This window comes from Halyomorpha halys, unplaced genomic scaffold, assembly GCF_000696795.3.
Source record: "Halyomorpha halys isolate HHAL.00 unplaced genomic scaffold, Hhal_1.1 Scaffold1145.1, whole genome shotgun sequence".
NCBI lineage: Eukaryota > Metazoa > Arthropoda > Insecta > Hemiptera > Pentatomidae > Halyomorpha > Halyomorpha halys.
Window position 1 is genome coordinate 31673 of NW_027108389.1, and position 17811 is coordinate 49483.

Sequence of the window (17811 nt, forward strand, 5' to 3'; positions counted from 1 at the left end):
AATCCTACGTAAAATCCTTAATGCTCCTTATTACCTTACAAATAAGCTCATTCACAAAGACTTTAACATCCATTCGTTGCAGAATTGGCCCAAAACAGATATGCGTCTTTTCATTCCAAACTCCTTAACCATCTTAACCCATTAATTCTTAATCTTTCATCCTTAACAATCCCTGATAATCCTCCGAGGCGTCTGAAAACAAGATGGCCACGAGACCTTCTAATTTAAATTAATGTTTGAAGTACCATCGATGGATGGTTCCTTCCCACGATTTTCAAGTGTATATGAAACATACAACATATTTACCTATTGTATTATTTTGTACAGTTCCTTCATCATGGCCACACGTCCAGCCCATCTCAGACGATATCGTTTGATAAGACTAACGGCGTCGGGCTCGCTAGGTTGTAAACCCCTTCATTTGTTCTTTGTCTCCACTCTCCACCAACTAACACCGGTTCAAATATCTTTCGGAGAATCTTTCGCTCAAATGTGACCAACTTCTAATACGGTTCTTTTGACATCATCTATGTCTCCGCTCCATGTGTAAGAACTGAGCAAATCAGAGTTTTGTACAGAGAAATTTTTGTTTTTCTGGTCATTAACGTGCTTGATATATGTCACCTCAATCCAAAGTAACATCTGTTCACGGCTAATTCTTCTTTAGATATCTGCTTCGATGACATTATTCCAAGTGATCTGTGATCCTAGGTACGTGAATTCAGAAACTCACTCGAAAAGATAATTTTGAAATCCTACCTTTTTCCCAGGATGTCTTGGGTGTTGTTCAGTAATCATATACTTGGTTTTATCGTGGTTGAGCACTGGACCTAGTTTTCTTGCAGCTTCCACGAGAGAGAGGAATGCCTCTACGACTGACCTTTTTGAGTGCCCAATTATATCGATGTCGTCGGCGTATGCTAGGAGCTGCACGCGGTTACCTCTAGATAACCACCGTATGTGAGAATTAACGAGGAACGGGGTCTTAAAAAAAATAGCGGAACTTCGCCAAAAATATCGTTTACTCATCAATTTGAAACGTTTATAACTTTTGAACACGTTAAGATAAAATACTTCAGACCCTTTAAGAAAATTAAATTATACTTCATCGGCATGTATTGTTCGTGCAACGAAAGGTTTAGACTAATTAAGCAAAATATACGTGACAAATAGTTTTTCGTACAAAATTAGCTAAATTTAAATATGACAATATTTATTCCCAAATACTAAAATTGATTTTAAATCATTCAAATGCTGATAATAGGGATATTCATGATGTGTTAAATGTAAAATGTTTTACCATGTTAAATGGTATAAGCATAGGATTGTGAGCAACCCTATTTAAAGTCATGTTATATACCTATAAGAGCTCCTAGAAGATTTTTGAGCAACTTGTTTAATAACCTTTCCTTCCAAAACTTCATGTTATTGTTTATTTATAAGTTTTCACTGAATTAGTTTATTACAACATGTCTGAGAGTGAAAAGTGGAATTTATGTAAAGGGTTGGCTACGGTGTGCCTTGTTAATCTTCTAACTTAGGAGAACAAGAATCAACATGAGCGAGCTAATTGACAACTGTCATTGCATTATTATTGTTGTCATCCATTGCTTTATTTGTTATAAAAACATCCAAAACGATACTACAACAATCAAAACACAAACTAAAAGCAAGTAACCTAACACGACAACCAGCAAAATAATGACAAGCTCAGCTGGTCTGTTGTGTGACGTCATTCTCCGTGACCATGTAATATGGTATATATTATATCATTTTAACATGTTAAAAGAATGATATATATCTCCATTTAACATGAGTCTTTCCATTTAACACGCTTTAACATGTTAAACTAAAGATCATGAATACCTCTAATATTGTATTCCGATTTTTTCATTCGCTACTAAATTTAAATTATTTTATTTTATTAATATTTAATACAGTACAATAAAATCAACTATATTTATTAACCTATGAGTCGTGCGCACTTAATTATTCGCCAAATCTCAGTTATAAAAATTGGCATGAATAATTTTCATATCTATAAAATTGAAGTACCTCAAAAACAAAGAAGGCAGGTACCCCACAGACCAAGGTTAGATAAGGAAGTGACTTGCTAATATAAACTGAAAATTAATTACTAATTAATAATATAAAATTGACTTAATACTAATCTTTATTATAATACAATATTAATGATGATTTATATATATTAATGACCCGAACTAATTATCCAAACACTAATTAAAGGATTCTGTTTCCAGGTAGAGATGTTCCTAGGTGATGTGTTATTGTGCACGTTCTCGGGGCTTGTATTGACACTACTCGTGGAAGTTCCCATGTTAAATATCGAGAGGATACTGCTTCCTGGCAGAGGTGGTAAGGATTTTAATATATATTTTTAAAAAAAATATTTATTGAAATTTACAACTGTAGATTTCAGTAAATTTGATCTCAGTTATAATGGAGTGTAGAGAACTACCCATTGGTAGCACTCTAATGACGTTTTTACACTAGCAGGTCTCGTGGTCATCTTCTTTTTCAGCACCTCAGAGGATTGTCAGGAATGGAAGAGGATGCAATATTAGAAACTAGTGGGTTAGGGAGTTTATAATGGAAAGAATGATACCTGCTTCTTAATAGTTTTAGTTCAGACATATTATTTTTAAAAATATACATACAGAGTATTTTGGATTCGATTGGGATGGTTCCCTTTGTTTTCGAGAGTTTTGAAAATTTTGAAATGAAATTTAACGGCTCACTAGCTTCTTTGTCGCAAAACAAGATTTTGAGCCATACACGGAGTATGAAATATTGACATAAACCTTTAATTCGAACCAAAGGAGATCTAGCACCCAACTGAAGATGTTTACAAATGAATAACAAAATTATTATTTTTTTAAATTTTAATTATAAAAATATAAATCTAATTTTTTTTCTTAATTATTAACTTATAATATTTTCAATTGGAGGAAGAAATTCCGGGTGGCGGTCAATAAAGGTCTCCAAATAGTAAAAAAAATAATTATTGTTAACTAACGTTTCGCTCCACTTTGTAGGGTTTCGTCAGGGCTGTCTGATTGCAGCACGAAGGACAACCAATATAAAATTTTCATTTAGTACTCATGTTTAGTACCTGTATTTTTTTACCACTAATTTAAATTTTTATAAATGGTCCATTCTATTATGTGATAAATCTAGAAAAAATTGAAGAAACGGTTTTTCTTCATTTAGCAACGAAATATAATATAAAATAAATATTTATATAGATTTATTTATTTTTTTTAGGTCGAAAGAAACCGACAAACGTACAAACACCAAGACCAAGTGCACCTACTGAGCAAGGACATCTTCATGTTGCATAACGATCTTTTACACTATTATAAAATAAGAATTAACAGAAATAAATTTAATTCAGTCCATAAAAAAAAAACTTATTTTCCTATTATATATATCTTTTTTAAAATTGAATAAAATGTACATATATATGTTGTAGATATTATATAAATAATAAATTCTAAAATATAATGCATTGTTGTTTTACTTTTCAACTTACTTACTTGATGATAATTTTTTTTTTTTATTTTTTATATAAAACAGTTTTTTAATTCATAACTTTTAATCAAAATACAGCATCTCTTTAAGAAAGCTTTTTATAAGAAAAAAATACATAAATATAAAACTATGCTTATTGTTTTCATCAAAATTAGGCCTTGAATTAAACAATCGTATGCGATTAATAAAATAAATGTAACAAGGATCTCATTATGATCAACAATTTTGCACTAAAAAACTTATATTGTATTTTTACCTTCTTTAATATAAATTATAAGTTGTTAAAATTTAAATTGTATTAAGTCAAATAGTATAATAAAAAACATTGTCACCAGACAAATTGTGTTGCTCAATATAGTTTTTTTGACTTATTAGTTTAAACGCACAACTGCTACTGCATTATTAATTACTGAAGGTATTTAAATTGAAAATTCGTGAAATATTTGAGAACTACTTTAATAAAATTATAAGTTATTTGTCATTAGAGCGCCCACAATCAACAAAATTTATTATCAACATGAATATATTTTATACCAATAATTATAGTAACTAAAAGCCATGGATGGTAATCCAATATTAGGCACTGATTAGATAAGCTAATGCCAAGTTGAGACTCAGATGTGCGACAGCAGGAAGATGATGCGGCTGACGGTACTCCCAATGATCGTGGTTTTATACATGACCGTGGATCCCAACCCAGAGGACTTGAAGGATCAAGACGACTGGACGGAAGACACGATGAAGAAAATATGGTATTTATGCTATGAACGCATTTATGAATCATATCAGCTCTACTTGGCAATATCAAGTAAGTACTATGCCTCACATTAATATTAAAAATCTACTCTGAATATATTATAACTCCAGGATAACAGCGAATCACTTAGTTTTACGAATAGATATGCTATTTATATAAAGGATTCATATTAAATACCTACCTATTAAGCTTAGTCCATAAAATGTTGACTATCTTAAATTTGAAACTATCTCAATTCAATAGTTACAGAATCGCGGCTTTAGTTTGGTTTATGATAAACCTTAATATGTGATTATGAAGAAAAATGATACAGACTCTATGATACACTATATACAACTATTAGTTACTATCTTGTCTCCTAGAGTGTCCTTCAACAACTCTAGAATCTAGAATCTAAAATGTTGTATTTAAAGGCCGCGTAACGCAAAGAATACTTAGTTTTAGGTATGAGCAATTAACGCAGGTTGTAAATCGCGTCAAAGGAACTAGTGCAGTCCTAGAAGGATTGTTATAAACAAAGTGAAATCATGGTTATATGAGTCCTGTTCTGTCTCTGAAAGTTTTAAGTCGTATATTCTCGTGTTATTTAGTTAAACTTTTACTAATCAGCAAGGATATTTTAATGCTACAAGTACGAGAGATGACTGACTCAAAATTATTTCCAAGCAGAATTAAATAAAAAAGAAAAATCATCTAAGAATTAGTTAGTAGGATAGAGGTTGGATTGAGACTACTTTTTGGATAGGGAACTTTCCAACGAAGAAATTAAGAGTGAAGGAGGCAAAGAGGAGAGGAGAGAGAAGAATATGTATTTATTTTATCCGCTTTAAGGTAATTGTTTTTGTTATTTTTCTACATGCTATTTATATTTTTATACTGAATCATTGACATAACATTATGTATTTAGAGTATTTTATGCTACAATTAAACTGCAGTTTGGCTTAATTTGTGGTAACATGGTTGACTTGAGCCAGTATTGAGAGACTGCATTAAGATCACAGTCCAACCTGAAGACCTGAATTGATCTAATGGACCAGCCTTCAATACCAAGCACTGTCTTCAACCTATTTGCTTTCACGATACCAACAGGAACCAGACTGTGAGTGCATTTTTATGTATATATTTGTATATCTTTCTAATGAAAGTGGGCTTTAGGTTTCTGTAATATCTTACTTAATGAGAAAAACGGATATCTCTAAAACTTACATTATTTAATTAATAATTATTATTTCTACTATCTAAAAAAAAGAAAAAATGAGTTTTTCGAATAAATCAAAACCTATACAGCTTCTTAGAATAAACTCCTTTGAAATAAAATAAAATTTTCTACAAAGAAAAACTGAAATCACTTAAATCAGACCCACATCTGCAATGATTTGGATTTTTTTCTATGCTTATTTTGTAAATATTTGTTACACATATCAATGGAAACCCATATCATCTGTATCTTAACAGATATTGAGAGACTTATTGATCTCTGTATCTCAAAAACGACAATAATTATGAAGGCGAAATTACTGATAGTTGGTTTCTATATACTACAGATGTGGAATAAGGCTGGATTACAAAACATTAGGACACTATGTGACTTTAGTTCACATACCATCTTGCTTGAAGGTTGATTGTATTTCAGGATCCTGTTAATTATTTTATGGTCTTCCTTTGTTTCAGGACTCTCTATAATTTGACAAATAAAAAGGCTTATCCTTTTGTTGAATTATATTCGAATCAAGGCATAGTCCAAGTTACAACCTCCTCATCGATAGATTCGAATGTACAGTATTAAGCTTCTATAACTTCTACTAATCAATTCACGGCCAATCTGATTCTTTTGTCTCTGTTGTTCTCTGTCTTCTGGGCTAATCCATGTCGACTTACGGATGTTTTAGAGACGCAAACATCGTACTACTCACAACTAGATTCTGTGCAACCGCTAAAATTACGCAGCGCACACCATTATCGTTGCTTATCGCATGTAAGCCATGAATTCCAATTGTAGGCCGAAACTGGGCTGCTCTCTAATTTCGGCATTAAAATCACCTATGACTATTTTTTCATCATGTTTTTGGATTTTGTCAATGACGTATCCTGGTAGGGCGTAGAACTTGTCCTTCAGTTCTTCATTTTTATCTTCCGTCGGTGCATACACGTTGATGACAGGCAAGATTTTATCTCTTTTTCTTAGTACACTAATTTGGTCATTGAAAAGTCTAAAGCTTAGGACGGATTCTTTCGCCTTCGGACTCACGAAAAATGCCTAATACTACCTTCAATTATCAAGAATAGAAAATATTGTTATTAGAAATTCATCAAAGATTGAACGTCTGTATGCCAAGACCATCACTATTGCCATGGATTTTCTTAAATAAAAAATGTTATGTTCTTGCCTCGCACCCCAAAACGCACTTGCCCCAACTTATCTTAGATAATATTTTCTGTTATTTATCTGTTAATTTAGATTAATTTCATAGATACCTCAATTAATGAACGTGTTATTTGAAAACCTAAAATGAATTTTTGAGATGATCAGTGATCAATCATTTCAAGTATCAATATACAGAGGTGAATCAGCTGATGCGTAAGCAATTTTAGATATTGCTGATAAAAAAAATACGTTACTACTAATAGATATTTCTTTTTTTTGTGACCCTCTTCCTGGTCATTTCTGATACACTTAGGATTATCTACAGGTTAACACCCTATTCTGACCATCGTGAGGGCCAAGTTTCCATTTCATGAGACCGCCATAGAAATAAAAAGATTTCAACCAGTGCCGTTGCAGTTCTAAAGTAGTCCTACGCCTCAACTCCCTCAGGTACAGACGGCCTAAGAAATGCCATGTAATGTAAACTGAAATATCTTAACTAAACATTGATCAATCCGGCCTGGGGGGTGCAAGCTTTTCACGAGATCTAAGATATTTTTTGTTCTCTTGAGTTGGTTTTTGAGATGGTAAAGTTTAATATTTTTTCCTATGAGGAATTAAGCGAAAAATATAAAGTCTCAAAGACTCTAAGAAGAGAGATGATTGGAGGTCGAGGTTGCAGGTGTCCTTGCTCCCTCACGGAGTAGAGTGTTAGTTTAAAAACAATACTCGGGCCACATGTATTTTTTAAAAAAATGGTAAAACTATTCACCTTCAGGGACTCCTGAAAATATCCGGAGAGTATTCCTTATCCAGATCATTTCCCTAATACCTTTTCTTTTCACCTCAGATATACCATGAATTTTCACCTTGTACTTTATGATCTCCTCCACGAGTTCCACTACCTTTACTTTGATGGTTTTTATATTCCATTTTCCTATTCTAAAGGCCTTTTCCAAGCCATGTCGTTTCCGATTTGTCAGTCCAGTTCTGAGGCTATGATTTCTATGAATCGTATAGTTACCTCCTGGCGCTGATGAAGATGCTTGCCAGAGACCGAAATGTGTGGACAAAGTAGTCAGAGGCCCCTCCACGCTGAAAGGCACTTAGAAGAAGATAAACTTATTGTAGCCTTATTAAAAGGATATCATCGGGTTGACTAGAGGTGCGATTATTGGCAAAGCCGTACTAGAATGATTTCAGCATATTTGTTCTTAAAAAATCCCTATGCGATCATCAAATATAAAACTCAAGAAATTTTCCAACGAGTTATAAGAGCGCTTTACAATCTGGCATAAAGTTAATTAATCGTAATCAATTTTCATTCAACTTTTTCCGCAGTTATTAATTTATAATTATACGTTATTGTTGTTTTTCGGCAAAAACAAACCAATACATAATACGCCATGTGTTTCGAACAGTAGTTCCCAACCGGCAAACAATGAAAATTGTCTAATTATGTTGATGAGAAAGGTTTCTAAAAGTTAAATACCTATAAAAGAATTCACCGTAATTGGTTCTCCCATTAAACAATATTTGCGAGCCGTAGACCTGATCTTACAGACGTTATTTCGGCATTTGGAAAAACGTGAGTTTTTACTGGCTGTTGTTATTTTATAGTAAACTATCCAACAAAAAATATTTCTCCCCAACGTCAGGTCAATGCCAACGAAAGTCAGTGTATAAATTGAAGTTTTTCTAAAGTAGGTTTGTTTCTTGAAATATTTTTTTCTAAATTTATTCGGTCACTTCTAATTTAATTTAATTTAATTTGAAAAATTTATTTTTGCACATTTTCGAAAGACCAGAAAAAGATGCGCTTTGTGGACGAGACTGTTTTCCTTTAAAAGTGGACATATTGGAGCAACTTATTGGTGTAAATTTCATTGACGTATGAAGTCGGGCCTTCTTGGAAATTGTAACCAAAATAAGGTGTGTACAATAACCAAATTAGATTAACATTTTATTTATAGGAAAAAAATTATTTTAATCATTATATTGAATTCAGCACCCTGAACAAATTCAAATGAATTACAGAAGATTCAAACAATTTAGATTTTCTATATATGTATATATAGTTGACCGTATATACGACGATGGTTAGGGTTGCGGTAAAAAAAAAGAACAAATAGTTATTAACTATTTTAATTTATAATCTTAAAATTCTTTCTTGAGACTGGCAATTTTTCAATAAATAATTCAAAACACTATCCAAATTATAGTCTCAAAACTTTTATTTCTTTTACACGTCCAACGTTTCAGCCAATTCGGCCATCTTCAGGGACAATCTCAATTCACTATGAAACATATAATTTAACCATTCCAAAAACTTCATACAGGCTATTCTGCCCAGGTCAAAACATTTATATCTAATAAGTCAAATATCCATTAAAAACCACAGTCAAAATTATTTCTCTTTAAACACTATTAATACACTTTTATTACTATATAAAAGCCGAAACGTTGGACGTGTAAAAGAAATAAAAGTTTTGAGACTATAATTTGGATAGTGTTTTGAATTATTTATTAATAAACTATTTTAATGTTTAATAACTATTTTATATGTTTTTGGTATTCAAATTACAAAAAAAAATATAAATAAACTTCTGGAAGATTGTTGATTGACCGTGTGTATCAATGAATGGAATATGGTCCGAGTGCGGTAAAAAAAAAACTCAAATAGTAAATGGGTATACTATAAGCTTCGTCAGGGCTAAAAAACTAGCTTTCTTGATCACTTACACATATTTTATCCCATTATTTTATATTTTATTTCTTCTTTGTTTTTCTATCTATGAGATTTTTTTTTAATTTATTTTGTTTTATTTTTTTATAATTTTGTGAATATCTCTTATCCTTATCTTATTATGTACATTAACATTTATTGTTTACCTAATTAAATTTTTTTTTTTACATTGTTAACTTTAAAATTATTTTCGTTATTATGTGGCGTGCTAAACTGCCATCCCCACTCCTCCCAATACAAACGGCTCACTCTGACTTAGCTTCCGTCAAAACAGGTATGAATTCTGTCTCATCATTTGATTTTATTCTTTTCTTTTTTCATCTCATAATTTGTACTTTATTTAATATTTCTTATCTCATTTTATCTCTTATCTTTCTGTTACTATTACCGCATTCATTTACTGTTTACAACCTTTAATTTTTCATATTAAATTTTACTTTTCATTGTATACCCCTGTTATTTTCCACTTATATTTTTTTTTTTTTGTAACTAAGTCAAGTGTTTGTATCTTTTTTAGCCCTGACGAAGCCCTGCAACGTGGGGCGAAACGTTGGCTCAATAAAAATAGTGTACCCATTTACTATTTGAGTTTTTTTGACCGTACCCGGACCATAATCCATTCACTTATAAATAAACTTCATTCATCAAAATAAATAAATCTTGTTTTGATAAACGCACGCACATATTAATTTTTAATAAGCAAACACACGTGCTTAGCGGATACCGCTCAGCAACGGAAAATACGTACCTGTCCGTTGTGAAGTGGTTTCATTGTACAATAAAAAAAAACTAAAAAAATACTTTAAAATTAAAAGCATTCTATAAAATAGGTCAGAAGTAAATTAACTTTAAGAAATTACACCGACTTATTTGATGTCTTATCTCACTGAAGTACGAGCATATTTATAGAAATAAAAAATGTATAATATTGATTCTATTGTAAGAATTGTTCGGAAATATCAAACGATGTGATGTACATATTTTTTAAAAGTCATTTTCTTTCAATCAAATCGAAATAGAATACAATTATCTTTGATTTTTACAAAATGAGCACACTTGAACCAAGTGGGTATCGAAGATAAGACGGTACCAATGTGTTCTGTTATTAACAGATTAGTCAATAATTGTCCTTTGGTGCAACTACACCACTTCGGACCTGGACACTCAAAGTATGCGCCTGTGTCTGTTGGTGGTGTTAGTCTCATGTTTGGGGCAGGTTCGATGCGTTCGAATCGGCAATGGGACGGACATCGAAGGCCTTTACACAAAACTTCTCGAAAGGATGATTCGGGTCTTGGAAGATCTCGTGGAGAGGACTGACAATCCCTCGCCAGAAGATGAAGACAGAGTTTCTTGTATTTATGGACTGAATGCTGTATTCAGAAACATAGGAACGAATTGGGGGCTTGCAAGTGAGTAATTCATTAGATTTAATGTTTTGTTTTTTTTCAAAATGTCCTATTTACATATAGTCTCTAATCAACCATTCATAGAACCTAAGCAAACAGAAAGTAAATTCTCTATCCTATATTGTTCATAGACAAATCGAAAAATATATTGGCAGACCACTCTTAAGTTATATTATTATCTCAGATTAGTTCAGAAGCCGGTGTACAAACAAATACTAATATCGAGCAGAAACAGTTTCGAGAACTTCACAATAGTCACTCTTAACTATACAGCTCATATCTTATATCATATAATCTTCATCTATATGTCATAAATCTATAATATAACGTACATAGTAGGTTCCAACCATCAATAAGCCTGTGTACAGAATAGAGTAGCAATGCAATATTCAAAAAATCAATTTTTTTTTTCATACACTATAGCACCAAAATAATGATGTAACGTATTTGATAAAACTTCCCTAAGTCTTCTACATTTATATGGAATAAGCCCTCGAGTAAATAAGAAAATATCTGGTGTGCCCGATCACGCGACTTTTATTACGTTTTTCCACCAATACATAATTTGCTTGCTACATCTTTAGTAATATTTCGACTAGGACAGTGGTCATTCATCGTGGTCCCCCAAAACCAGAGATGCGTAAAAACTAACTATAGTTGAAACTAATAGCTAAAATTGTAATGGATACGACTGTTATTCATGAATGAATCATTAATAAATAAATGTCGTATCTATGACAATTTTAACTATAGTTTTTTCAATAACTATTTTTTGTCTAACTCTGCTCGGTACAAGTATTTTTGGCTCGATGAAAATTTGTTTCTCTATTTTAGCCTTGTAGAAATTTTTTTTATCTTTCAAATATACATTTCCCCATGATATTTACAATTTTTGAATTCCCAACTGATTTCTACAGTCATGCTCAGAAAGCATTTAAAAACCGATGTATAACGTTTAATATGCTGTATTTGTCCGATTTAGGTTTTTTTTTTAGTTTTGCTCTAATGAAATTTACTGTTTAACATAACATTTTAGTCCTGCTTGTTTTTTTTTTTAAGATTCATACTAAATATATAAAAAGTTGAAAGGCTAAGTTAAGGAGATAACGAGCTAAGTTTCATCAAAATCGTTAAATCGTTTTCGTGTTTAATGTAGTCTGTATATAAATACGGTTTACACCTATCTACAAGCCGAAACCAAATAAAAAAAGCAACTAAAGTGGTCTACACGTTCAAGAAGAATCGTTGCTCAGAAAAACTTGTCAGGAATGGAAGAGAAAGCTAGGTTAGAAACTCTTGGGTCTTTATGGATGTCTTTATTTGTGACAGAGTAAGGAGCATTGAAGATTTTACGAAGAATTTTGTATTGTACGGGTTGGATGTGAGAGGAATTCGAAGGTTTAGGGGTGACCAAAAGCTGAACTCCGTACGTCCGGATAGGCCTTATTATGTAATGAAGTTCAGTCTTCTTTAATTGATTCGAAGTTTAGTCCGTTTGTCTAGTAAGTGCTGTAATAGTTGGTACCGAGAGCAGTGTCCTGTCTTTTCATTCTTGTATGAGGATTCCATATTAGTCGTTTGTCCAGATATTCGGTAGATTTACGACGAATCTCAGCCTTTTTTAAGATGTTCATATGAAAAATAATTATAAATAAGTATTTATAAGACTAAAACCAAAAAAAAATTGTTTATATAAGCAAAAAGAACCAAAAGGCCTAGTTGCCGGATTTGCTTAACTCACTTCTAAAACATTTTCATTGGACGAATATCAGAAAATACAGTAAATGAATTTTTCATTTGACTTTGCATTCAGGAACGTTGCGAAGAGTAGACACACAACAAAAGGAACAAATTTGTAGGAAATAAATCTGTTTAGCATATAGCGCCCTTTAAAGGGAAAAAAACTAGATAATTATGCCAGGAATATATATATATATATCTGAAGCATTACCAACAGGGTAATTAATTAAGGGTGCTTGTGACAAAGACCTGCAAGTTAAATTGGAAAATGTTTTCCTCTGTATTTGAGATATCGCCAATATACCAATATACATGATATGGTAGTGAATTGATACACTCATGTCAAGCTGTACTCTTAAAATGAATTTCAATAATTGAACAAAAAATAATGATCAAATATTAATATAAAGATATATGGACATTGAAAGATTATTATCCACTGATATGAGGTCAGATGCTTGAAATGAAACACAAGATATTTAAGCATTAGAAAAACATTTAAAACTTCGAAAAATAATCTATAATAAATTAATAATGTCAGCCTTAGGTAAGACGTTAGCTTTTAGTGGATCAAAAGATTCTATTGTAATATTTTTTAATACTAATTATACATTTAAGAATATTAAAGCATATAATATGGTTATTGTATGAAGTATGCCTTTAACTAAATGCCAGGCACACATTCACTTTGAGTTGGCTGGTTGGATTCTAAGTGGACTGCATAATTGAAAAATAAAACATGATTAAATGACAATAAAATTCTATTTTCTAAGTTATAGGTGGTGTAGGGGGTGTCCGAGATGAAACATTTATGGTTAAAAGGCTTAATTAATTTTGAATGACTGGGCTATGGAAAATTGTGGATATAATGAGGTGGTTTATGATGATGTGAATTTTAACTATTGCAAGGTGGACTATCCATGCTTCCTTCTTCCCCCCGCATTCCTAAGCCTCTCTCTCCTCTGCTGTTAGGAACCACTTCAGTAAATCTACTCACTCATGGCAGATTTTACTGGTGATTGAACAAAGAATAAATCCACAGCTGGTTTCAAAGCAAAATGGCTCTCTCTTGCCTGGGTAACTTCTGCTCACCACCGAGAGCACTGGAGGAGGTGAGTTTTGGCTGTAGGCCACATGGGGCGCTACTAGTGCCTAAATTATGGCAGCCCCTTCAATTCAAACTTTCAGTTATCCAAGGTAACCCGAAACAGTTATTAATTTGTACAATCAAAGTATTTACAAGAGATATTTACATTTCGGTACATGATATGCCTGATTGCCTGACGAGTGCGATAGTTGTGTTAGCTATGTGACTGCATCATGGCGGTTTTGGGGGCTCTAGTAGTTCCTGTATAGGTACTACCGCAGGTAGTGGTGTCACTATAGAATTATTATATATGACAATATTGCCGTAATAAAGGAAAAATAATTTAACGTTTTAAACAGAGCATGGATTATATAATTTATGAGAAAATGAAAAACTCTTAAAACTGCAATTATCTTTCATTATGTGATAAAGTGACGTTTTAGATACATTTATTGTGTATTTTCAAATCTAATTTCTTTTTTTTAGCAGTTAGGGAAATAGAATGAACTTGAAATACAGTCGATAAAATTAATAAATATATCAGAGTTGAATTTCATGAAATTCAAGTTACTAACAAATTAACGAGTGTTGTAATAAGAACAATAGGATTTGAAAATGGGTCCGAATGAACACCTAATTAAGCAAATAGAGGATAATTTGAGTTTCAAGGTATTTTCCCATAAATTATTATATATAAGGAACGATTAATTTCATCTAGAAGGATGGTAATTTGTATGATGCGTGCTACGAACCAGATTTAAATAAAAAATAAATGAAATATGGTCCGGATGCTGTGAAATAAAATCAAATAGTCATAAACTATTTTAATTGAGCCAATGTTTCGCTCCACATTGCAGGGCTTCGTCAGGACTCTTTTGACAGAATTCAAAGTCAGGGTCTCAGTCAAAATCAACGTCACTCTAACTTTGACTTCTGTCAAAACAGCCCTGACGAAGCCCTGCAACGTGGGGCGAAACGTTGGCTCAATTAAAATAGTTTATGACTATTTGATTTTATTTCACAGCATCCGGACCATCTTACATTAGTTATTACACACGATCAATCACTCATTCAATAAAAAATGTTTTACTTAATTCATAACGGGTATGGTTCCATTTTTTTCGGACTACCGCTAATTCATTTTCTATTCTTACAATATTAATTATTTAAAAATAAGATATATATGTTTTTTACTCCTCTTCGTACTATCTCTGAAATCTAACGGTTAAACTTAACTTATAAAATTATATAACTATAACTAACTTAATGTTAATCTGATTACTTCAAAACAAGAGCTAATGTGTGCAGTATCTAATGATATTCGATTTCCAGTGATAGACTCCTCATCAAAACTACAATCTGGCATCTTAAATGGTAATTTGATGGACTTGGGTGGATACGACCAATGCATCAAAGTGAAAGTGAGACCAACTGAGGAACAACCAAATCTTCCCAAATTCTCGGGTCAACATTGCCTCATCACTAACAGTATCTACCTTCCTAATGGGACCATTGTGGTAAGTATTATATTTTAATAGAACATGGACACGAAAATTGAAAAATATTTAGCGTTGGCGTGAATTAGTAAAGACTTATATTCAATTTATATATACTATAATTTTGAGTGCTAAGAGAATTTAAAATTAACGAAAGATCCAGTCAAAAACTATTATATATAATTAACCAATCCATCTCAAGATAAACTGTAAGCTGACTTTCATTTTCTCATTGCCCAACATAAGAAGGCTTTGGATAGATGGAGCAAGTAAAACTAATTTTGTCTTTAGAATCGAAAATTCATTATCACATTTTATATTTTAGATAGTTCCTCAAAGTAGTATCCTCGGTCCCATCCTGTACACCGTCTATACAGCTGACATCCCAACAACTAACACTATCCTCACCACGTATGCTGATGGCACATGTGTGCTCACAGTTAGTAATAACCCTTTGATTGCATCCTAAACTCTCCAGTCCCATATCACAACCCTCGAAGAACGGTGTCGAAATTGGACGATAAAAATAAATCCCAACAAGACCCATCAAATCACATTTACTCTTCGTCGTAAAACTGCCGACTGCTCTACAGTATACTTTAATAATGTGGCTCTTACCCCTGTAGAACAGATTCGTTATCTTGGACTACATCTTGACAAACGACTAACCTGGAACCCTCACACAAGACTGAAAAGACAGGAAACTGCACGCAGATTCTGACTATTACAGCACTTATTAGACAAACGGTCTAAACTTCCAACACATTGCAAAAGACTGATCTACATGACTGTAATAAGGCCAATCTGGACCTACAGAGTTGAGCTTTAGGGCTTCACTAAACCTTCGAATTCCTCTCGTATTCAATCCTTACAATCCAAAATCCTTCGTAAAATCCTCAATGCTCCTTATTTTGTTACTAATAAAACTATCCATAAAGACCTAAATGTTCCTTATGTAACCGATCAAGCCCGAACCCGATATCATTCCTTCCATTATACACTCACTAACCACCCAAACCCACTAGTTTCTAACCTTGCTTCCTCTTCCATTCCTGGCAATCCTCCGAGGCGCCTGAAAAGAAGATGGCCTCGTGACCTTTTATTGTAAAATGTTTTTAGAGTTCTACTACTGGGTAGTTTCTCTACATGCTGTATCATATCATTATCATTACATCATTATGATCAAATTTACTTGTTATATTCTTTATACAGTTGTAAATATCAATAAATAAATAAAATATTTTAGATATAAAGAACGAATTTAGCTCCGTTTTTGTCAGTTTAAAGTCAAATTTGTGTTCATGCATAATTTATCAAACCGTCAGTGTACTTACTACTAAAATATAACTGCATTTTTAAATATTTTAAATACATTTTTTCTGTACTTAGCTCAATGGTGAGACACATTCTCTGCTGGATCTCTTCGGCCGTCCTTACGTCCCGCTAACACTGGCTCAATGCTACCCAAGCCTCTGCAAGCCCAATGTCATCCAAGAGGGACTAAACGGCGTCTTCTCAGTACCGGACAACGTCTTCGATATTCTTGGAGTCGGCTTCAGTGTCAACGTCACCGTTGACCCGAATGACTGTCACGTCGCAAAACGTCCGCCCTACGATGCTGTAGATTGGACCGTGTTGTGAGTACAGCTTAACCTACGTAACAATTATTTATTATAACTGTATACATCGAGACCTGTCCGTTTCCTACTTCAGGTATCCCGATTGTATTTTAAAATTATAATAAATTAAAAGCATTGTAGTATGGAACAAAGTGGTGGTTGAAAATGTGAGAGACTTTCTGTTTATTAATGAACATGTATATTTTCTTTTTATTTTAAATAGTTAATTCCCTAAAGGGGCAGTTTGTGCTAGTGTGTTAATTGAATGTAAATTATTATAATGTTAAATATTTCAGAGAGTGGTCTCATAAGTAAAATCAAGGATATATTTCAATAAATTCTCTTTAATTAATTCAACGTAATGTTTAACATTATTAGTTTTTATACTTGAATTAGCAATAAAGGTGGTATTATATCAAAAATATTTTTTTTAAGAAGAATAAACAGTTAACACAATTTTTTTTCAGCGTTATATAAGATACAGGAGCAAATTTGCTTCTATTTTTTTTCTATTAATCATACCGAAATGAATAATTAAAACATTATAAATTTTTTTTAATACACATTTGTTTTTTATAACATAAAAAATCAACTAAAAATTTGACTGAATCCAACTTTAGGGAACGGATTTTTTTTTTCAGATATAACGTCACAATGATCCTCGGAGCTTATCGTTCTCATCCGCCGTTTTGATATTCGGGATTTCGGAGGTTCCAAACGCAAAAAATTTTTTTATATCATTATCCTATTCTGAAATATTTGTTTTGCTTTATTATTTTTAAAAGATCGATTCTATCAAAATTAATAATCCTTACAATATAATACTACAAAGTCAATCTATTGTTTATTATTAACTATTTCAAATCATAGAATCAGAAATAACTTTGTTAACCACTTTAAGAAAATTAATTGAGAAATAGAGAAATATAAAAAGTATCCAACGATAAGCAGTTTTTTTTTTTCTTTCTGATGAATATTAGTTCAGGTGCATTTATTTATCTTTTTGTATTTATTTTTTTTTTACTCTTCAAATTCTAAAA

At 32.1% G+C, this 17811-nt stretch overlaps 2 protein-coding genes across 4 annotated transcripts in view; both read left to right on the forward strand.

Annotated features, from left to right (window-relative positions):
• Positions 1-3525, forward strand: part of LOC106688511 (nose resistant to fluoxetine protein 6) — a 30857-nt gene extending 27332 nt beyond the window's left edge. For both annotated transcript variants that reach the window (XM_014433004.3, XM_067046699.1), the window contains exons 12-13: positions 2262-2376; positions 3286-3525. In XM_014433004.3, coding sequence (XP_014288490.1) covers positions 2262-2376; positions 3286-3362 — 192 coding nt within the window. In that variant the 3' untranslated portion in view covers positions 3363-3525. The remainder of the gene's footprint in view (positions 1-2261; positions 2377-3285) is intronic.
• Positions 3526-4957: 1432 nt separating this feature from the next.
• The window catches only part of LOC106688512 (nose resistant to fluoxetine protein 6), a 39217-nt gene continuing 26363 nt past the window's right edge, over positions 4958-17811 (forward strand). The window contains exons 1-3 of one of the 2 annotated variants that reach the window (XM_014433007.3): positions 4958-5408; positions 14989-15173; positions 16542-16789. In XM_014433007.3, the coding sequence (XP_014288493.1) occupies positions 15039-15173; positions 16542-16789 (383 nt within the window). In that variant the 5' untranslated portion in view covers positions 4958-5408; positions 14989-15038. Of the gene's footprint in view, positions 5409-10527; positions 10833-14988; positions 15174-16541; positions 16790-17811 lie in introns of those variants that run through there. The other variant, XM_014433006.3, reaches the window with a different exon arrangement.